This window comes from Macrobrachium rosenbergii, chromosome 53 (assembly GCF_040412425.1).
Source record: "Macrobrachium rosenbergii isolate ZJJX-2024 chromosome 53, ASM4041242v1, whole genome shotgun sequence".
In the NCBI taxonomy this organism is placed as follows: Eukaryota; Metazoa; Arthropoda; class Malacostraca; order Decapoda; family Palaemonidae; genus Macrobrachium; species Macrobrachium rosenbergii.
Genome location: NC_089793.1, coordinates 52,758,504 through 52,782,649, shown reverse-complemented (window position 1 = coordinate 52,782,649; position 24,146 = coordinate 52,758,504). Strand labels below are relative to the sequence as shown.

Sequence of the window (24,146 nt, the reverse complement as noted above, 5' to 3'; positions counted from 1 at the left end):
GTGGATGCTCTAATAACATACATGGGGCTGTTGGCCAGGCTAAAGCAAAGACCTTGGATGTGACCATAGTTCTGCTTCAGGCAAGGTGGTGGTCCTATGCCATTTGCTCTATTGCCCTCTCACAAGATTTTTGAACTAGCAGCAGGTATAGATGAATAGGTGGATGTGCTATCATATAAATGCAACTGTGGGGGGCAGTGGTGAGCCACAGGCCGGCTGAGGCCAAGTGGTGAGCGGTATGACTGCAACTAAGCAGATCCTGGCACTGATGGGCGCCAGTCGGAGACCTGTTGCACGGAAACCTGAAAACCATATATGTATGCCCAAGGTATGTAAATGCATCAAATGAGAAGGTAGCACTGGCTCAGCCTGGTGTGTTTTGGGCAAAATATGAGTGTAAGAACCAGAAGTAAATATTTTATCCAAGAGGGTGAGCTTAGACAGGTTACTGAGTACTCTGTAAGACCAATGCCAGCCCTACCTATGGTATCCAGATCACCCGTGAGTGTCTTAACACATTGCTTCCAAGAGACTGGGAAGGTTGCTCATTTAAAGTCTTGTGAAACTTCTGAGAGGTCTTCTTGGACTTCTCCTCAGGAAGAAATATGAAGGAAATGCAGAGGAAGGTGGACAGACAAATATTAATAACAATGAGGAGGAGCAGCGATAGTGCTTGTGATTTCCTTCCTGCTCCTGGTTAGAATCTTACTTACCCCTTAGCAAGAAAACTGCTCTAGGCTAGGTTTGTTGTGGCTGTTGTCAGAGGAGAGTTAATTGATGCTATTATAAAAGCCACCACAGTCGTTTGTCTGATTGCTGAATGACAGGGAACCTTCTGATTCAAAGTACAAAAAGCAAACCCAACCATAGCAGTCGCAATAACTATGTGAAACTATGTCTCCTGAGTGAATCCTATGAGAAAAACCTTTGACAATAGTGTTCAACAATGGGGCCATGATTACTTCTCAGACATCATAACGTTCACAAATGAGCTGAATGATCTCGGTACCAACACTGCTAAAGGGAAGTCTGGAAGGAGGAGAAAACTTCCATGATTAAAAAATTCCATAGGGCAACAGCTGGATTCTTCCCCAAAGAAAAACTGACAAACCAACTGCCCTGATGAGCACTCTCTTGGACTGTGGACTTGAGTGATCAGACCTAATGATGCTGATCACACAAAACAAATGATTGGCAATAAGGTAAACACTCAAAACAGTAGTCCACCAACCTGTAGTCTTTTGCACGATAACAATTTTAGGTCATTTTGTAACCTCTTAAAATGTGGTACAGAAAATCAGTAGATTTTTGTAAGATTAATCAAAACTGAACACGTGCTGCAAACAAGCTAAAGTGCATTAGCACATAACTACTAGTAAATGACCTGTGACATCTCTCATGAATGTTATACTACTGAGAACTATACCATACACATCCTGTTTGTACATATGGTAAAACACTGAATGAGAGGGTAGTGTTGTAAAGTCCCCGCTCAACGGGTTTTCTATGGTGAACCTCCCATTTTCTGCGGTGCCTTCCTACAAGCCTTGGTCATGCTAAGCAGCTACATTTTTATCTATGTAAATACGCATTTATCACTGATTTATTTATGCCTGTTTATTTTGTACATGTGTCAGAGTACTATTGTGTCAGTTCTTGTAATTTAACTTTTCATGTTATTTGTATTTACCTGTCCTGTGTCACATTAAGAACGATTGACCTCAGGTCACCTGTATCCTATTGTATGAAGTCCGCACGCCGCTTTATAAGCTGCCTGCTTTCCTAATAAACCAGCAGTACATGTCCCCTAATGGACTAAAAATGGCATTTTAACAGAGCGTTCGGGCGTGCCGACTCTCGTCGGCAGATCACCAGCATCATTAGCGGCCCACACGGCACGTTCCTGGCGTGATTGACGCGAGTAACCCACTCCAAGTAAGAGGGCAATAGTGAGTATGGACGTGGACATTCCCTCCCACACACAATTAACCTGCAACTTTGCAGACTCGAATATCTCCCTCGCGCACAACCCGCCCGCTCCCTCCCCCATGCCAAGGCTCGCGCGCTCCTCCACGCCGATACCCGCTCCCCATGTGCTGCCCGTCTTAACGGAACAAACTAAGTCTGCCCTTGCCATAAAGCTGCAGCCCTTTACGCACAGCAACCCATCATCATGGCTTTACAGGTTCGAGGGGCAGTTCAGGCTGGTGGGACCTACCGATGAGGTGCTGAAGGCAGACACCGTGATCAACGCCCTCCCGGAAGAGGTATACAGGAAGCTCGTCCCGTGGGTGTCTGCTGCACGTTCCGTCACCTACCAAAATCTGAAAACCTGTCTCGTCGAGACCTGCTCCCTGCCGGTCTCTGAGAGGGCTGCCCGCTCCCTTGACCTCGTGAACAACCCTCGACACGACCAGAACCTCCTGGAGACTTGGGGCGTGATCCAGGACCTCCTCACCCTTCCCGAGACAGACGGCAGCGGCAGGCAGTTGGATATAAGCCTATCAAGGGAGATCTTCCTCCATTAGCTCCTCCCGGAGGTTCAGACCCAGATCCTCGAGCCTTATACAGTGCCGCTCAGGGACCTGATCAGGACGGCGCAGCAGCTGACGGACTCCACAAGGGCAGCAAAGCGGGCATCCATGCCTGCACATCCCATCAACTCCCTCCAGCCGGAGGAAAGCGCGGAGGAGGAGATAAGCGCCATCACCAGGCGGCGGCCAACCTACCATCACAAGAAGCACCCACCGGGCCCTTGCTACTACCACCAGCGGTTCGGCAAGGACACCTGGAACTGCCAAACCCCCTGCTCTTTCGCCCATCCAAAAAACGGAGGAGGTGGCGGCCAGCAGAACAGGCCGCCTTGGCATCAGAGGAACCCAAGAGCCCAAAAGGTCCCCCATCCTCTCCTGCAGCACCAGGCTCCTGTTGATCTCCATCCTTGGCTGGAGGTACAGTTGGAACTTCATAGTCTTGGACGTGAGGACCCCCTTTTCTGGGTGCGGACTACCTTGCCCACTTTGGTCTGGCAGTCGACGTCGGTTGCAAGCGCCTGTTGGATACCGACTCCTGCCAGTCCCTCCCCCTGGCAATGGGCCCAGCGCGCCCGCCATCTACTCCTTCGCCCCGACCAGTACGCCCAGCTGCTGAAGGAGTTCCCCGACATCTTCAAACCCGAACTGCGCCAGGTGTCCGGGGCCCCCGCAAAGCACAGAATCTACCACCACATTAAAACAAAGGGCCCCCCAATGCATGCAAAGTTCCAGAGGCTCCCCCCTCGGAGCCTTCAGGAGGCCAAGGATGCTTTCGCTGAGATGGAGCATATGGGTATATGCAGGAAGGCCTCCAGCCAGTGGGCCTCTCCCCTCTATATGGTGCAGAAACCGGACGGCTCCTGGAGACCTTGCAGTGACTACAGGTGGCTCAACCTCGCAACTGAACCAGACCATTACCCCCTTTCAAACATGCAGGATCTCACAGCCTCCTTTCATGGGGCCAAAATATTTTCTAAACTAGACCTTTTGAAGTCATACTTTCAGGTACCAGTTGCTCCAGAGGACATCCCCAAAACTGCCATCATCACGCCCTTCGGGTCCTACGTCTTCGTCTTCTCCACCTTCGGCCTTAGGAACGCGGGGGCAACCTTCCAAAGACTAATGGACAGCATTCTAATTTTTTCCAGATCCCCCAAAGAACACCTGTGGCACGTCCGAAAGGTCCTGCAGTGCCTGCAGGAGAATGGCCTCGTCGTCAGGTTCGATAAATGCACCTTTGGCGCTGAAACAGTCGACTTCCTGGGCCATGAGATATCCCAGTGGGGCGTCCGTTCACTCGCATCGAAGGTCGCAGCCGTTACCAGGTTCCCCACCCCTACCTCCGTCAAGGCCGTACAAGAATCCCTCGGGATGGTCAATTACTACAGGAGGTTCATCCCTGGGGTCGCACACACCATGGCCCCCTTGACAGAGATCCTGAAGGGCCACCCAAAGACCTTAGTTTGGGGACCTGACCAGCAGCAGGCCTTTTCCCTGACGAAGGCCACCCTCACCGAGGCAACTGCCTTGGCCCACCAGGACCCCAACTCCAGCTGACGACGGACGCCAGCAGGTTGTCGCCGGAGTGCCCCAGCCCATCACCTTCTTCAGCAGGAAGTTCAGCCCCGCAGAGTCCCGCTACAGCACCTTCGACAGGGAACTCTGCGCAGTATATTGGGTGGTACGTCACTTCAAGTTCCTCCTGGAGGGTACGCCCTTCACAATCTGGACGGACCACCAGCCGCTGGTCCACACCTTCAGAAAGCAAGGGGACGCATGGTCTTCCAGGCAGCAGCGCATCTCGCAGCCATCGCGGAGTTCACCTGCACAATCAAGTACCTCCCCGGCAGGAGGAACCCTGTAGCGGACGCACTCTCCAGGATCGAGCTCAATGCAGTGCAGCTCAGGATCGACTACGATGACCCCGCCTGGGAGCAGACCACTGACCCAGAAGTTCCAGCCTACCGCACCGCCATCACGTCGCTCAAGTGGAAGGACATGCCCCTCGTCCCTGGGGGCCAACACTGCTGAGCAACATAAGCACCGGCCAACCTCGCCCCCTGGTACCTGCCTCCCGCCAACATCTGGTGTTCGACATCATCCATGGGCTGTCCCACACCTCCGGCAGGACGACGGCCAAGCTGTTGGCAGAGAAGTTCGTCTGGCACGGCATGCGGAAGGACGCAACGGTCTGGGCGAGACAGTGCATCTGGTGCCAGACCAGCAAGGTGGAGCAGCACACCAAGTCGGGGGTGGGTGAGTTTCCCCAGGTGGGGAGGCAGTTCGGACGCATCCATGTAGACATGGTAGGCCCCCTTCCCCCATCACGTGGGGCCAGATATCTCCTGATGGTCGTCGACCGCTCCACCAGGTGGCCTGAAGTGACGCCCATGCAAGAAGCCACCGCCAGTGCGTGCACCGAGGCCCTCCTCTCCAGCTGGATCAGCAGGTTCGGTATCCCGGACCACATAACCACCGACAGGGGCCCTGCTTCCCTGTCTGAGCTGTGGTCCACCCTGGCACGCCTGCTGGGGACCTCTCAGCACACCACCACCACCTACAAACCCGCAGCCACAGATTCCACAGGTCCCTGAAGGCATCCCTCATGGCCCGCTGCACTGCTGACGATTGGAAGTACCAGCTGCCTTGGGTCCTCCTCGGGCTGAGGACCACACCCAGAGCCAACGTCGACCTGTCCGCAGCAGAGAAAGTCTACGGGGAGCCCCTCGTAGTCCCAAGCGAACTCATCAAGGGAGATCACCACAACCTGTCAGTCCAGAGTCTCCGTGACACGGTCGGGAAGTTCGCCCCCTGCCAGCGGACGTATGCTGATAGGTCGACACCTTTCATGCCTCCTGGCCTGTCCTCCACCACCCACATCTTCGTCAGGAACGAAGATGTCCGCCCGCCTTTAACCAGGCCCTACAAGGGGCCCTTCCGCATGCTGGAGCGGAACACCAAAGCTTTCCGGCTGGCCATGCACGGGAAGGACGACTGGGTGTCTGTTGACCGCCTCAAGCCTGCCCTGTTGGAGGAAGTTGTCGACAATACCACGAAGCGCCCTCCACAGAGACCGTTGCCCCAGCAGCCAGCCCAACCTGAAAGAGAGTCGCATGGCTGCCCCCGAAGCACCCTGGCAGTACCACAGCCAGCCGCTCCCACTCACACCAGGCCCCGCATATAAATATATATATATATATATATATATATATATATATATATATATATATATATATATATATATATATATATATATATATATATATATAAATTTCGTTGAATTCTATGGCTTCTTGATTGTTGGTCAACTCCTTATTAGTCTGACAATATTTTCTAAATCTGCATTCTTCCAAATTCAGTTGATGCACAAAAAAAAAAAAAAATGAATTTGGAAGAATGTAGAAGATTCAGAAAATATTGTCAAGCTAATAAGGAGTTGATCAACAATCAAGAAGCCTATAGAATTCAACGAAGTTTTATATATATATATATATATATATATATATATATATATATATATATATATATATATATATATATATATGAAATACAACTTTTCCTTCTGAATGGGGTAGCATCAGAAAGTGGAGCTTCAAATCCTCACATACTGTAGTCTTCAGGGATGAGGTTACTACGACCAAGCAACCTTTTGCTTTATAACTGTTCAGCCACACTTATCTGTGCTGTGTGTATATCAGCTGTGCCTATGTTCTGAGAAAGCTTGTTCTCAAATACAGGCCCTGTTTGGTGTTTATTATGAATGCACGTACCTTTTTTATAAGAAATGATATCAAAATTGTGAATTTCAAAAAGGAGCAAAACTAGAAATGAAAGATCATGATGAATTTCCATATCATTAATATGATTGATGGCAAACGAAAAGTTTAAGTCGTACTGTTCTCTCCGGAATATTCAAACTTGGAAAGTTTGCATGTTCCAGAATAAGGGCAGAAAAACAGTTTCCAAGCAAGGGAAAGGTCTCGGGTCACGGATATGAGTCAAAAAGCAGATTCTCAAAAGAAGTACACAGCACATCTGGTTAGTTCAATAACATTGCAGTACTTTAACCTTTTTGAGGCAACCGACCAATATTACTGATTTACTGATTTTCATGCGCTGCAACCCTGTGCAAACAAAAATGAACTCGGCCATACATGATCATTAAAAATCCCTAACAAACCCTATTCTAAGAAAAGTTCAAGTTTCATAAAGTTCTTGAATATCAAAATAATTACTGGCTAAATATCAGCAACATGTGCAAATGACTACATTCAGTTCCGTATGTGACTTTACTGAAATTGACAAGTAAAAGTTGAAGGATATTACTGATAAAGATGAAAATTTAAAATAAAAAAAAAATGTAGAAAACAGAATAATATTACCTTAACTCTACCATTCAGAGGCAACATAGCATCTCTGAGAGCCCTGCTTTCTGGTTCGCTAAATGCTGACGGTCCTCTGTACTCTTCATTGCAAGGGTCAGTACTTGTCCCAAGGCCTTGACAGACGGGAAAAATTAGTCATTTAAACTGTACTACTTTATAACCATCACATCTTTAAGCTGAAGAGATTTGCATTGAACGCCGCAGGTGGTGTCACAGGAGATGCTCTTCTTTGCAGAAGACAAATTGAGTAAGGGATTACAGAGACCCAACATGCATAAAGCATACAAGCTAATGGGGAAGAGGGAAAGGTGATAACAGGAAGCTGTATTGTGGTGGAAGAGCGGATTGTCGAGGCAGAACATTTCAGTGACCTTCGGAACATGCTGGACAGTGAAGCACTAAGTCACAGAGTAGCACCAGCATGAATTCAGTGGAAAGACGTAGCTAGACCTTGGATAATGAGAGCTATCCTAATAGTATTATCTTCATCGTCGCCTCTAACGCCATGTGACACAAAGGACCCCAGTTTTTCACTACTGTCTTTCCTGTGTGTGCACTAACATAATATATTTCCACTCATCTCAGACCTGATACCTTATAGCTTTCAACCAAGCGGTCCAACTCTTCTGGTGTTGAGGAAGCTCAGCTGAGACTGGCAAATACAAATTTTCCCATTCCATTAGTATTCTAAACAAAATTAGTCTTGTATGCCTGTATATGGCCTGTACTAATCTAAGCTGCAGAGAAATGTCATTCACAGACAAAATGGAAACTTTCAAGAGGTGTGAACAAAAATGCTCAAGATTCATGAATAAAGTCTGGGAGAAGATTATATCACAAATAAAGAAGCTAAATAGAGACGTGATGTCTAAAAGCTGGAATACAGACTGAAATCTGAAATGCTGAGAGGTTAGGACATGTGGCAAGAAGGGATGGGAGCACTTAGTCATGCAGTAGATATGAAAGTAGCAGAATGAAGACCAGTGGATTAGCCCAGAAACTGATGGAAAAAGAGCACAGATGAAGATCTGAACTAAATGTGAATTTATGAAGAATGTACACAAGACAGAGGACAGAGGAGAGAATTCATTGCTTGTCTAGCCAAATTAAGAGATTCGTATGTAAAATTGTTAGTGGTGATGATGAAAATTGAGGCAATCAGGGTCACTGACCAGCAGTCCTCTCATAATCATGGGTGAACTCGCCCTATGCTTGGTTCTTGTATAATGGGAATATAAATTTACATACAAATTTAAATTCATAAGTGTTTTAAAACTGTATATTTAAAATCCTGTTGTTGCTCTCGACCACAACGTCTGAAAGCAGAGATTGATCCTCTGCTTCTTGGTCTATTGTAAAATTCATTGATGGTATCAAGCCGTTTCGTTTGTTTAAGGAATTAGAATATATTATATACATACATACATACATATACATATACATATATATATATATATATATATATATATATATATATATATATATATATATATATATATATATATATATATATATATATATATATAAAGAGACAGACACACAGACAGAGAGCCACAGAGATCTTCCAGCCATTCCTGTGAAACTTTCCTCATGCGTGCATACCTTATGCACCGTAGATCCATCAACTCCTGGTGCCTTTCCATTCTTCGGTTGTTTAAATAGCCTCCTACATCCCCATCAGTCACTTTCATAAACACTCTTACCCTTACAACGTTTCAGAGATGCAATTCTTCTGTCTTATGAATTCAGTAACACTTCAAAATACTCACTTCATCAGCACGGGGCTGCATGCTGTACAATGAACATGTAAGTCCCAGAAGGCAATCTGCCGAGAGTGATTACAGATTTCGACCCTTGCAGTTGGCAAGATACAAGAGAAGCTGCACAGACTGTGAGAAAGTTTGAAGTGTTTATAAGCAGAGAAAGCGAGAGGGAATGTTAATAGGAACAAACCATTTATAAGGGGAAACTGGGGCCAGGATGACTGGGTATTATAAAGATTAAAAATTAATTTAAAGTGACCACTGAGTCATACCCAGACTTTCACAGACTCACCCAAAGGATTTGTGATAATTGAAAAATGGACCATGATGAAGTCAAAGATTATTGCAAACTAAGAAGAGACCAAAGTAAAAAGCAGAAAGCAATGAGTTTTTGTATGGATGATGGAGAAACGGATGTGTCTGATCCAGTAACTGGGAGTAGGCTGCTACATCAATCTGAAAGTGAAGACAGTGGATGAGCGGTAATGAACACTGAGTAGGCAAAGCAAGGAAGGCAGCAGAGTCTTTGCAGAGGTTTATAATGGGAGTGTTTAATGTTTGATACAACAGAAGCTGTGATGTATGAGGAGATTATTTACCAAGTCTCCTTTACGTATGAAAAATGAAAACGCTGACTTCAAGTGATGAGGTGGGAGCTTTTAGGACGAAGTGAAGAGGACTGAAAGGCTGTAGCTAAAAGGTGAGCGCGGGTCAAAAGACATGTCAGCCTGTTATCAGGTGATAATTATAGCCATGTGAGAAGACCTGACAATACTAGACTGGTGAAAAGTGATCGCATCAATTTTGCATGCTGTGAACAAAAGATGTGTTGGAATCGAAGCGCTTGATATACAAGCAGCAGAGGTGCATGCAAGAGAGAGACAGAGAGAGGAGTAATGCAGTACTTGAAAATTGGGAGCTATAGCAGAACTTTCTGCATTGGCATAAACAAATTACAAAGCAGAAGTGAAGTTTTCTATGCAGCAGTTGAAAGGATGAACATGTAGTGACTGTTGCGTGGTGGATTTTTTGTTAGTGAGACATTTACACTACAATGGCCTTGAAAGACAAAACAGTATGTTCCAAGTTCACTTTTAATCTCTAAGTAGGAAAACAGCACAGCTTCAGCCACTTCACAAATAAACACAGAAGGATATTCGCAGCGCAAACACCCTTACACAAAATGTGTCATTAGTATTTCATTTTGTATAAACTCTTCTGCTTTCTGTATATACATGTCCTCTCATACAAGAACTTTTCTTCAGTAATATAGTCCAACATTTTCTCTGATTTTTGCTTTTTAATCCTTTTTGTATTTTCTGCATTAGACCCAAAAATTTTTAAGCCCACCTTTCACCACATCTTTATATTTCCCCATTTTGTTTCCATCCTTGCATTACTCATTCTGTGGTTCACCTCCTCTCTTATCTTAACCTAATTCATTACAGTTACTTCCAAATACCTATTTGAATTGACCATGTCCATTCTTCTTCCATCAGTTGAAGACATCAACCACTATGCTTTCGACTCACAATCCTTTCCTTATTACATGAACTTGCACCAGAATTTGACATTCCACTGTCTCACTCATCAGGCCATCCATGGAAATACCAACAGGCCATCAAGACAACGTACACTTGACCCATACCAACTTTTATACCAAACCAGTTATTCTCAGATTTACATGATCTAAAACAAGCTTTTCTTTTATATTAAGTATTTCTAATCCCTTTCAGAAAATTACCATCTACTTAATTATACATTTGTCCCATCTAGACATATCGAAGCCTGATCAGAAACACAACAACTCTGTCATCATCAAACATCAGCATCTTGGCTGTAATTCCACCAGTTCTGGATTCATTTTCAATTTTTCTTTCCATAGCCTTCCCTGCGTCATCAACTGTCATATTTGCAAGAAATCTCAAATTTACATTAGCTCCTCCACAACTGCATCTTTTAAAGTGGCCCCTTTTATATCTACATAACCAAACTCTTCAAAATGCTCACTCCAGACGGCAAATCTATTTCATATTTCATCATAAAATTCCTGTAATCACACACCTTTCTTTTAATGTTTACGCTACACCTGTGCAGCTTTTTTCTCAGTAAAGCTTACTAGAAATTACCCATAAATTTTTCGTTATAGCTCTCTTTACTTTGTCACTGACTTCTGTTAGCCTGGACAATTTTTTCTCTTAAGCAAACTTCAACATGCAGATATATTCCTCTCCCTTGTCCCTCTCAGCAACTCAAATAAATCACTATCAAGATAATCCCTAGCACCAAGTAAGAATGAAACTTACCTCCCCACTGATATCCAAAATTTCTGTTGAGGTCAACGCCAACACAAACCGAAGAAGGAGACCTGTTCTTGCGCCACAAACGATCCTAATAAAAGATTAATTATGGTAAAACTAAATATATATAAATCCATATCCAACATTTAAAAGGCTGGACACCATTTAACAGGTAAGGTTTATTAAATTCAAAGTACTGGACACAGACATGCAAAAACCCAATGAGCATGAGACTAGTTTATGGTCAAAGTAATTAGTTCTAAGAATGGAAGCAGAATATGAATCTGTAAAATGTCAGTCCAACTTACCTGGCTCCAAGTGTAAATATATCCATCGGGATTAAGCATGGGTATTATTTGCCACTCTATACTTTTTGTAAGCTTAGTATCAGCTATGAGTTTCTTTATAGCATAGAAGGCAGCAGGCGGGCTAACCCATTCACGCGCATGTATACCTGAAAAGGAAACCACAGTCATCAGATGACAACAACAATATGGCTTCATGTATGACTGGTAAAAATGTGTACTATTTTATATCTGGTGTTTGCTTATTTACTTATCATGATCATAAATAAATGAGTAAATATGGAACTTAGGTTAAAAACTTGACTGAGACTCAAGTGTAGCAAATTCTTCAAGTTGAAAACCCAATACAGGCAATATTTCATTCTGATCTCAACTTCATAAGTTCTGGAATATTAAAATCATTCACTGCACAACTATGCATGATGGTCTACCTTTGTAACAAGCTAGGCTGAAATCCCGTCCAACATGTTTAAAGAGTTGTGAGGAGAATTCAGTGCAATGAAATCACCAGTGGACAAACAAATGAGTGATCTCTCTTCTCATGCATCTTTACGTGCATGCGAGACAATCTGTCTCTGTGCCACGCTTGACTAGAACCCCTGCAACCACACAAGGGTCATTAACAAGGTAAATATGACAAACGCACTGAATGACGTTCAGACGGACAATCTCCCAAGTGGTTCCTTCTTTATCAAGAGAAACGCAATGAAGACGAGTGACAGACGAATTATCAAAACCAATACATGTAATTAATTTTTCGTGGTTTTATATCTTAGCCGTCCATATTCCCTGAACTGCAGAGTTCTTGCAGCGGGATAAAGCCTAATCTCAAAATATCCTGAAGATGCTTAAATACACAGAACTCTTCACCCTTGATTGCAATAATGGAGTGCTGGTCCAGAGATGGATTACTGAGTATGTGTATACTTCATGTATGGTTTACTCTTAGTCTAGACCAGTGGTTCTTAACCTGTGGACTTTGTATTAGAGAATGGGAGAGGGAGATGATAGAACAAATAACTATGCTGAGGCGACTGACAGGAGACTGAAAAGTGAACTGGGAATGTTACACCCAAACATAAGGAAATTCATCGATGTCCTCAAGCATGCTCAAAAGGGAAGAGATGAGTACTGCGATAAATTTTCAGCTGGCAACGAACCACAATTAAAACTACTCAAATACAGAAAAGCTGATGAGAGGATTTGGAAAATTGTTTCCGAATATGGCAGCAGGAATGAAATGGAGTACCTTCGTTAGGAAGGACACAATATAAACTAAATGAGTTTTTTTTTCAATAAATAATTCTTTTTTAAATGTATTAATGTACTTTTGAGAGAGGTGCGAAGTAATGAGCAGGAAGACAAGTACTGTTGGTTTATTGACGAAAATTAGCTGCTTATAAAGTGGGATGCAGACGTCTGCGTAGTTCGCAGAGACCGCTGGTACAAAGATTTACAGGTGACCTGAGGTCAAACTAATTCCTTAAGAAATAGGACAGGTTCAAGCAGAGAACATAGTGATCAACAATGTCTGACATATAACATAAATAACTCATTACTTGTACATAAAACATGATTGTTTAGAAAGACAACATGTACACAGTTTACAATTATGATGATAAATATATATTCCGATCGACCTTAGGTTGATGAAAAGGCACCGCAGAAAACGGGATGTTCTCTACAGAGAACACATTGAGCAGGGACTTTACAATGCTCACCCCACCCCAGATGGAGGCAATGTCTGATTAAACCAGGTATCTGCTGGGGAGACGAAGGGGGCCTCTCATTCTCGATGTCAACTGGAGAGGGCGGTCACCTTCCCAGGCGTCCTCTGCAGTGGTTTGTCGGGGTGCCTTTCTGTTAGGATTCTGGGTCAGGTCCCCTGTTTGTCGTTATGTTGTCTGGGACACCGAACTGGCTGATCCAGCTGGAGAGGAGGGCTCCCGCGCATGCACTGGAGGTGGTTTCTTCCATGGGCGTACCTTCAGGGCCACCTGGTGGAGCAGTCGACGACTGTCAGAAGGTATCTGGCTCCTCCTGATGGGGGAAGAGGTCCTACTATGTCAACGTGGATGTGCCCAAAGTGTCTCTTTGGCTGGGGAAATTTGCCCACTCCTGATTCGGTGTGCCATCCCACTTTGCTTGTCTGACACTGCATACACTGTCTTGCCCAGGCCATCACATCTTTCTGTATGCTGTGCCAGACAAACTTCTCAGTCAGCAGTCTGGCTGTTGTCCTTCTGGAGGGGTGGGATAGGCCGTGGATGATGTTGAAAACCAGCCGACATTTGGAGGCAGGAACCAGGGGGCTGGGGCGTCCGGTGCTGACATCGCTCAGTAATGTTGATCCTCTTGAGCCGAAGGGCACATCCTTCCATTTCAGCAACGTGATGGCTGTACAGTTGGCTGGGGTCTAAGGTTCAGCAGCTTGTTCACTGGCGAGGTCCTCGTAATTGATCCCGAGCTGTACGGAATTGATCTCGATCCTCGAGAGGGCGTCAGGTACCGGGTTCTTCCTGCCGGGGGGCGGTATTTGATGGTGCAGGTGAACTCCGCGATGGCTGCGAGATGCCACTGCTGCATGGAGGACCATGCGTCGCCCAGCTTCATGAAGGCATGGACCAGCGGCTGGTGGCCAGTCCAAATTGTGAAGGGTGTCCCCTCCAGGAGGGACTTTAAGTGCCGTACCGCCTGGTATGCAGTGAGGAGTTCTCGGTCGAAGGTGCTGTAGCGGGACTTGGCGGGGTTTAGCCTCCTACTGAAGAAGGCAATGGGCTGAGGGGTCCCTATGATGACCTGTTCCAGGACTGCTCTGCAGGCGACGTTGCTGGCATCCTTCATCAGCTGGACGGGGAGTGCTGGGGTCCTGGTGGGCCAAAGATGTTGCTTTGGCGAGGGAGGCCTTCGTCAGGAGGAAAGCCTTCCGCTGGTCGGGGCCCCACACTAAGGTCTTCGGACATCCCTTCAGGGCCTCCGCCGGGGGGTCATGGTGTGAGCAATCCCAGGGATGAGTCTTCTGTAGCAGTTGACCATCCCAAGGAATTCTTGTATGGCCCTGATGGAGGTAGGGGTGGGGAACTTCTCGATGGCTTCAGCCTTTGACGACACTGGGCGGATACCTTCCAGGGATATCTCATGGGCCAGGAACTCCACCTTCTCGACACCGAAGGTGCATTTGTCAAACCTGACGACGAGGCCACTTTCCTGCAGGCACTGCATGGCTCCAGTGTCAACCAACATCATCCTGCTGGAGATCACGTTCCGCTGGGACGTAGAACCCCAATGGTAAGGGGTCCCTGGGTATTTTTGTTGCCTTGCTGCCACGTAGTGGCCTGTTGGGTTCAGCCGCCCATAATGGGCCTCCACTTTTTTGAAGGGAAGAAAGGGCAGGGGCTTCACACCTCTGGGCCTCTTTGGCCTCCTCTCCGTTGAACCTCCGGTGGAAGTAGCATATCCCCTGGCCCTCCCTTCTGTTGGCAGGGACGACCTTTCTGCTCAATGGAGATTGACATGGGATCTCAGGAGCTTGTGGTGGGAGAGGATGGGGACCCGTTCCGTCAGGAGGTAGTTCCGGCGGCGGGGTCCTCCTGAAGAGCATGGCTCCAGTGTCAACCAACATCATCCTGCTGGAGATCACGTCGTGGGACGTAGAACCCTAATGGTAAGGGGTCCCTGGGTATTTCTGTGGTTGCTGCCACGGTGGCCTGTGGGGTTGGCTGCCGCCTCCTCCGCTTTTTGAAGGGAAGAAAGGCAGCTTCACAGTGCTCTCCCGAACCTCCGTGGAAGTAGCATATCCCTGGCCCCTCCCTCTTCTGTTGGTGGGACGACCTTTTCTGCTCAATGGAGTTGACAGGCTCCGTGGTGGGGTCCTCCGGCAGGAGGCAGTTGGTGGGGTCCTCCAGCAGGAGGCAGTTGGCGGAGTGTGCGGTCGTGGTCGCCTGCTTGGCCGTCTTCGTGGAGTCTGTCAGCTGCTGCGTCAACCTGATTAGGTCCTCAACTGGCAGGCGTACGCGTCCGTGATCTGCCCAAGAACCTCTGGTAGTAACTGCCGCAGGAAGATCTCTCTCAACAGACTGATTTCCTTGCTCCTGCCACTGCTGTCAGTCTCAGGAAGGAGGACGAGGTCCTGGAGGGCGTGCCACACTTCCAAGAGGTTTCCCTCCTGCCGGGGGTTGAGGTTGAGGTCGAGGGTGTGGGCAGCTCTCTCGGAGACCGGCTGGGAGCAGGTCTCGACGAGAGTGGATTTCAGTTCTTGGAAGGTGGCAGGGGCCGACGTCGTCATCAACCAAGGAGCGATCTTCTTATATATCTCCTCCGGGAGGGCATTAATGGCGATGTCCGCCTTCAACACCTCATCACTCAGGCCTGCTATTCTGAATTGCCCCTCAACCCTGTAGAACCAAGACGTTGCGTTATCCCTGGTGAATGGCGGTAGCCTTATGTTAAGGGCCATCTTTGGTTGGTCTGTCAGGGGGGCCATCACATGGGGTTGTGGTACTGGTGTGGAGGTGCGCGCGGGAGAGGGTTGCGAGAGGGAGGTGTCTGCCTCCGAGAGGTTCGTGGTAATTTGTACGTGGTTGGGAATGTCTCCATCCATGCTCTTTTCACGCTCTCACTTGGAGTGTGTGGGAACACTCATGCCAATACACGCTGGGGGAGCATGCCGTGTGGGTTCGCCAATGACGCTGGCCACCTGCCGACGGGGTCGGTTAATGCCCAAATGCTTTGCTAGAGCGCCGTAGTTAGTCTGTTAGGGGCGTGGATTCGGTTCATTGGGCCAAGACTTAGTCGCCGTTTGGGTCCATTAATGGCTTCCAGGAACCACTCTGGGGGTCACCACTGTGAGAGAGGTGTGAAATAATGAGCAGGAAGACAAGTACTGCTGGTTTATTGATGAAAATTAGCTGCTTATAAAGCAGAATGGGGACATCTGCGTAGTTCGCAGAGACCGCTGGTACAAAGATTTACAGGTGACCTGAGGTCAAACTAATTCCTTAAAAAACAGGACAGGTTCAAACAGAGAACATAGTGATCAACAATGTCTGACATATAACATAAATAACTCGTTACTTGTACTGTACACAAAACATGATTGTTTAGAAAGACAACATATACACAGTTTACAATTATGATGATAAATATATATTCTGATCGACCTTAGGTCGAAGAAAAGGCACCGCAGAAAACAGGATGTTCTCTACAGAGAACACGTTGAGCGTGGACTTGACATACTGTTCTTGGGTTTTTAAGATATATAAGTAAATCCTTTTTTTTTATTGTATCACTGTGCTGTTTGTACTGTTGCTAGATTTTTTGCAATAAATGAATTATCCGTCGCTGAAATCTTTGACACTGAAATTTCTGGTGCTGAAACGGCCACGCTGAATCATCGGCGCTGTTATGGCGGCACTGAATGGGACCTTACTCATTTTGGAATGTAGTAATTATAGAGGAATCAAACTAACAATATTTTCTTAAAGGTTTTAGAAAGAATACTAGATGAGAGATTATGAGAAATTCTAAAGGTTAGTGAACAGCAGAGAGAGAGAGAGAGAGAGAGAGAGAGAGAGAGAGAGAGAGAGAGAGAGAGAGAGAGAGAGAGAGAGAGAGAGTTGATGCTGTCTTTATAATCAGAAAATTACAAGAAAACAAGTTGGGAAGTAATCGAATCTCTGCTGTACATTTACAGACATATAGAAGGCATTTGTTTAGAATACCAAAAAGATAATGCTTTGATGTTTAAGAAAGAAAAAAGTGCCAGAAAAGCTGGTTAGGATGGTTATGATGCATAGATCTAAACAAAAAGGTGTGCAGTTAAATTTGTTTTACATCAAGTGTCAGCACTTATCCCATTTCTGTTTGTTTTGGCTGTGGATGTACTGAGTGAAGGGATTAAAAGTTGAAATATATGGAGTTGTTACATGGAGATGATCTGGTGCTAATGGCAGACACTGGAGAAGAATAGCAAAGAGTGGCAGGAATCTCTGGAATGGGGTGGTATGAAGGTAAATGTGGGTAAATGTGAGTTGTGGTATTTAGCAAGCGGGGAGAAGATAGGTTATCTATGCAGGACAGAAGAGGCAGCCTTTACAGGGAAAGGAAGGCGATTTTGAGATGTGGTCATACAGTGCTAAGAGTCACGGCTGAAGTGTACATAAAGAGGTCAGAATGAGATGTGGTACTTAGTGACTAGCAATTTCACTGGAGCATGGGGCCCCAAAGATTAGGCTACACTTTCTCAAAGGACTGACAGACAGTGCTAAATAATATAATCAATACTTATGTCTATTACGTAAAAGCAATTAAATATGGGATACTGACCTCCATCAATAAATACAACTTTCTTCTTTATATTGTTTCCGATGTTGTTGGTGATACGAACACGATAAATAGAGCGGTTTTCAAAGCTTTTTCCAACTTCATCCACTCGGACTTTGCTCGGGTATTTGGCTTGCAAGTTCTCCAAGTAACTGGACATCTGTTAGAAGCAATGTTTCAGTGTGTCAATAGAGCTCATTGTTACACGTTAGAAATCACATATAAACTGCATCAGTACAGGACCAAGGGAAGACCTGATAATTTTTTAAAAACTAAGTCAATACTTTATGCATATATAACATAGTTTTCCTGTGACGGTCCTTGACAAGTGTACCACTTACTATCCTAAACTGGTATTGTTCGACATCTATACATTTCATCTTCCCAGGAATTACTGCTCTCCTATGACAAAATCCAAATATTTTTTAACTTAGTATGACAAGTAATAATTATTGGAATGATTACCTGAGAAAAACTGTGACAGACTTTACCTTGCCTTGAAACGGGTAGTGCTGTTTCTTATTAAGTACTCACTTGACTGAAACTCATGTACGAGCTGAATGTGACCGAATTTCTAGGAAAGACTTTGCCTTTAGAACGTTCCTCCAAGTCCAGTTCCCTTGAGTGAAATGATAAATGCATTCATGAAACAAATGTATAATTTTCCCTCTATCTTTATCACTTTTGTTGCCTTAACTTTTCAGTGCAGTTTTACAGGCACTACTAATACTGAACAAACTACCATTCTAAGTTTTAAGACGATCAATAAAGAAGGCAACAGAGAAATCACATTTGTTATTATTATCATGAACATTCTCTCCTAACTTGTCCGTGCGTTGACACTAAAAGATCACAAGGAATGGACATTTACAATATCTCGAAAGTACGTAAACATTATGGATAAATGCATTTATGTGCATATGCAAGGGTGTTTAAACATCATATGCAATGCATCCCAGCAAAGACACACATCATATCAGGATGATTCACTGTAACCTGAAGATGCACAAAGAAAACTGAGGGCTAAGGCACTACAGATTTTCAGTTTGCAAATAAAATAAACAAAGTTTGGACCAAATAGGACCAAAGTTTTAAAAATCATTAGCATAATATTTCCAAAAGACTTAGCAAATTTGAACAAGACGAAATTCAGCATGACAAAAAAGAAATTCTAGGACTGTACACCGAGGTTTGAATCTCCAAGGAAAGAAGTTATCATTAGCATCAATTTTAAGGCAATAATGCCTACTAAGAAAGTGAACAAAACCTAGGGCCCATTGAGAGGTAGATCAAATGTGTCCACTCACAGTAGGTGGAGTGTGGATAGGGTGAAGTCATAGTCAGCAGTGCAGTAGTGCCCGCTATGATACCAAGCATGTGCAGTTGCATATCTGATCTCTGCTTTCCTGATTTCAATAGCTAAATGGACAAAGCATCTACCTACTGCTTTAGTGATCGATGGTAGGCATCCACAAGGAAGGAGGGTATCATTAGCATATATTTCAAGCAATGTCACTCGCTCATCATCTTTCACCATCTTGCTTTAAAGCAGTAACATATATCCTAATAAAAAAATAACCAGACAACGTTATTAAACATCCCGTTCAGTGCAAACATACAATATTTTCCTAATCAACATTCTGAATGAACAATTACATGTCTAAAAACATTTATGAGAGAACAACCTGTTGAAAATTTTCTTGTAATTGCTCTGTTACAGTGCAATAGAAAATAAATTATGTAAGCTGCAGGACTAGGAAGATCATTTCTAAATGAGCTTATCAGATGCTTCTGGATGCTGGTCCCCTGGTAAGTGTATCTCATGGTTGGAAATTGCCAAGAGGTCCACATCAGGTTGTCTAGCTCCCATTCACACTTTACCATTTTATGGGCAGGAACACTTTGGGGAAATTGCCTGTGCAATCATAGGTAGGCTAGCTTATTATAGAGCAACCTCCTGGTAAGGGCTATATCTGACTAGTAACAAAGACCATGTGGTACAGTCTGTACTTGAACAGTCAAGAAATCCCACAGACATATAATTTCTAGCCAAAGTTAGCCCTTTAGCCCTTTACTATTGTCATTGACTGAAGTGATTTATCTGCATAACGCATCACTCACAAAGAGGTAGCTTGGAAAAAAGCTTCATAATAATGTAGCTAATAAGAAAAAAAGATTCTGATAGGTTTAAATCTGATTAGCTAAGAGGCTGTGTTCTTCAAAGTCACTGATCAAATCACGAGAAGAAATGTCAGTAAGATACTGTACAACAATATTACACTATCACAAACTTAGTATAAAGTTCCACTGAATGACAAAAATATATATATATAAATATATATATATATATATATATATACTATATAATATAAGGTAAATTCTTTTGTTTAAAGTAAAATAAAAGGTGCTTTTAAAAGGCATGAAATGATAAAATAAAACAACGGAACGGGACACAGATGGTAAATTTTCAAGGTCACATCAAAAACATCTACATTTGATAATAAAGTACACACGATATTACTTAAAACATTATCATGTCAAACAGTAATATTATCATGAAGTCACTACATGAGGTGACTCGAAAGGTATTAGTAGATAGTGGGATATGAAACATCACTGGAAAACTAAAACTTTACAAAGAGAGAGAAAACAGCTTCGACAAAAAACTTACTTTCCAAGATTATTAGATATTACTTCAAAAGTTATCAGTCCATCATCCTGCATTTTGGTAAGATCCTCTAAAGCTTTAGGTGATACAGCTACCTCAGCAATTCCTGTTGCTCAAAGAAAAAACTTTAGAAGATACACCTCAGCAATACCTTTTTTAAGATAAAAAAAAACTTTAGAAGATATGGCTGCCTCAGCAATACCACCGGTGGAGAGAAAATAAAACGTTAAGCGGATACTCCTACCTCAACAATGGCTGATGTTAACAAAAAACAAGTAAATAGCGGTCTCCATATAATGCTGTATGAGTCGCGGCCTATGAAACTTTAACCACGGCCAGGCGGTGGCATGTCTCATATCGTTGCCAGACGCACGATTAAGGCTAAATTTAACCTTAAATAAAATAAAAACTAATGAGGCGAGAGGGCTGCAATTTGATATGTTTGATGGTTGGAGGGTGGATGAACAACATACCAATTTGCAGCCCCCTAGAAAAAGTGTGGACAGAATAAAGTGTGGACGGACAGGGAAAGCCGGCACAATAGTTTTCTTTTACAGAAAACTAAAAAGTCTTACAAGATACCGATACCTCAGCAATATCTCTTACAGAGTTAAAAGGTATAGGAAGATACTACCTGAGCAATATCTGGTGGTGAGATCAAATAAAAGCTTTTGAAGACATAGGTGTCTGTTACTTGTCAGCCATGGCTATAAAACGGACTGCTATAAAATGCCTGACATTGACACAATATGTAAATATATATATATATATATATATATATATATATATATATATATATATATATATATATATATATATATATATATATATATATATATAATGGAAATTACTGTAATGGAAGCGTTAGTTAAGATGATATGTAAACAGACAAGAGAGGCACGGAATAACATTTTCAAGTCCACAATGTCCACAAAGCCGGACACTAAATCTTCATGATGTGTGTACTGGGAGTGCTAGAAATGAGAATTCAGCCTCTGTATGCAGCCATCAGTGAGGACCATGAGGTCACGAAATGAAGGGGCTTTGATCACCCCTGAAAAACGTATGAACAGCCGGACTGACGACTCCTTGACGCCGAACCATACGCGGCTATAAGTGATTAATCGAACGATAAACTAGGAATCAATACACATGAAGGTTAATGAAAGAGACTATAGAAAAATGAAACTCAGAAAAATTGTGCTAGACTTGGCCACGGCTTGCATACTCAGACAGATCCATATAAAGGGAAGTTTTGCAAGCGGACAGCAGTGAGAAATAGATTATAGAAATAGATTATAGAAATAGATTATTGAGGGGGAGAGATAGACCGAGTGGTGACAGGGGAAGTGCTTGTGACAGTGGGCCATTCAGAACCACGAACAGAAACGGTGACAGTGGGACATTTGGAACCATGAACAGAAACGGCGACAGTGGGGCATTCCGTGCTATGAACAGAAATGGCGACAGTGGGGCATTTGGAACAAAGAACGGAAAGAGCAACAGTGGGACATTCGGAACCAAGAACAGAAACGGCGACAGTGGGCCATTCAGATCCACGAACAGAAACGGCAACAGTCCAGTGACAGTGGGGCTTTGGAACCACGAACAGAAACGGCGACAGTGGGGCATTCAGAACCAAGAACAGAAAGAGCAACAGTGGGGCATTTGGAACCTCAGACAGAAACAGTGACAGTGGGGCATTCAGAACCAAGAACAGAAAGAGCAACAGTGGGGCATTTGGAACCTCGGACAGAAACAGTGACAGTGGGGCATTCAGAACCACGAACAGAAACGGCGACAGTGGGGCATTCAGAACCAAGAACAGAAACGGCGACAGTGGGGCATTCAGAACCAAGAACAGAAAGAGCAACAGTGGGGCATTTGGAACCTCGGACAGAAACAGTGACAGTGGGGCATTCAGAACCACGAACAGAAACAGCGACAGTGGGGCATTCAGAACCAAGAACAGAAAGAGCAACAGTGGGGCATTTGGAACCTCGGACAGAAACAGTGACAGTGGGGCATTCAGAACCATGAACAGAAACGGCGACAGTGGGGCATTCAGAACCAAGAACAGAAAGAGCAACAGTGGGGCATTTGGAACCTGGAACCGGACAGAAACAGTGACAGTGGGGCATTCAGAACCACGAACAGAAACGGCGACAGTGGGGCATTCAGAACCACGAACAGAAACAGTGACAGTGGGGCATTCAGAACAAGAACAGAAAGAGCAACAGTGGGGCATTTGGAACCTCGGACAGAAACAGTGACAGTGGGGCATTCAGAACCTCGAACAGAAACAGTGACAGTGGGGCATTCAGAACCACAAACAGAAACAGTGACAGTGGGGCATTCAGAACCAAGAACAGAAAGAGCAACAGTGGGGCATTTGGAACCTCGGACAGAAACAGTGACAGTGGGGCATTCAGAACCAAGAACAGAAAGAGCAACAGTGGGGCATTTGGAACCTCGGACAGAAACAGTGACAGTGGGGCATTCAGAACCAAGAACAGAAAGAGCAACAGTGGGGCATTTGGAACCTCGGACAGAAACAGTGACAGTGGGGCATTCAGAACCATGAACAGAAACGGCGACAGTGGGGCATTCAGAACCAAGAACAGAAAGAGCAACTGGGGCAGTGGGGCATTTGGAACCTCGGACAGAAACAGTGACAGTGGGGCATTCAGAACCACGAACAGAAACGGCGACAGTGGGGCATTCAGAACCACGAACAGAAACAGTGACAGTGGGGCATTCAGAACCACGAACAGAAACAGTGACAGTGGGGCATTCAGAACCACGAACAGAAACGGCGACAGTGGGGCATTCAGAACCACGAACAGAAACAGTGACAGTGGGGCATTCAGAACCAAGAACAGAAAGAGCAACAGTGGGGCATTTGGAACCTCGGACAGAAACAGTGACAGTGGGGCATTCAGAACCAAGAACAGAAAGAGCAACAGTGGGGCATTTGGAACCTCGGACAGAAACAGTGACAGTGGGGCATTCAGAACCAAGAACAGAAAGAGCAACAGTGGGGCATTTGGAACCTCGGACAGAAACAGTGACAGTGGGGCATTCAGAACCAAGAACAGAAAGAGCAACAGTGGGGCATTTGGAACCTCGGACAGAAACAGTGACAGTGGGGCATTCAGAACCACGAACAGAAACGGCGACAGTGGCGCATTCAGAACCACGAACAGAAACAGTGACAGTGGGGCATTCAGAACCACGAACAGAAACGGCGACAGTGGGGCATTCAGAACCACGAACAGAAACAGTGACAGTGGGGCATTCAGAACCAAGAACAGAAAGAGCAACAGTGGGGCATTTGGAACCTCGGACAGAAACAGTGACAGTGGGGCATTCAGAACCACGAACAGAAACAGTGACAGTGGGGCATTCAGAACCAAGAACAGAAAGAGCAACAGTGGGGCATTTGGAACCTCGGACAGAAACAGTGACAGTGGGGCATTCAGAACCACGAACAGAAACGGCGACAGTGGGGCATTCAGAACCACGAACAGAAACAGTGACAGTGGGGCATTCAGAACCACGAACAGAAATGGCGACAGTGGGGCATTCAGAACCACGAACAGAAACAGTGACAATGGGGCAATCAGAACTAAGAACAGAAATGGTGAGAGTGGGGCAATCAGAACCACGAACGGAAATGGTGATGGTGGGGCATTCAGAAGTATAAACAGAAACGGTGACAGGCAACAGTGGAGCATCCAGAACCACGAACAGAAACAGTGACATTGGGGCATTCGGAATACGAACAGGAACGAAGCCTGCATCTTGAGACTTAGAATTTTAGTGTACCTCCCTTCGATCAATAACAGTCAAACTCGATTTCCAACACTC

General features: G+C 44.9%; 1 protein-coding gene across 1 annotated transcript in view; it reads right to left on the bottom strand.

Annotated features, from left to right (window-relative positions):
• LOC136834467 (carboxypeptidase B-like) overlaps positions 1–24,146 on the bottom strand; it is a 51,537-nt gene that overhangs the window by 11,920 nt on the left and 15,471 nt on the right. The window contains exons 4-9 of the mRNA XM_067097072.1: positions 20,280–20,382; positions 18,143–18,227; positions 17,612–17,768; positions 11,291–11,436; positions 10,989–11,073; positions 6,917–7,032 (exon numbers count right to left, since the gene is read on the bottom strand). Coding sequence (XP_066953173.1) covers positions 6,917–7,032; positions 10,989–11,073; positions 11,291–11,436; positions 17,612–17,768; positions 18,143–18,227; positions 20,280–20,382 — 692 coding nt within the window. The remainder of the gene's footprint in view (positions 1–6,916; positions 7,033–10,988; positions 11,074–11,290; positions 11,437–17,611; positions 17,769–18,142; positions 18,228–20,279; positions 20,383–24,146) is intronic.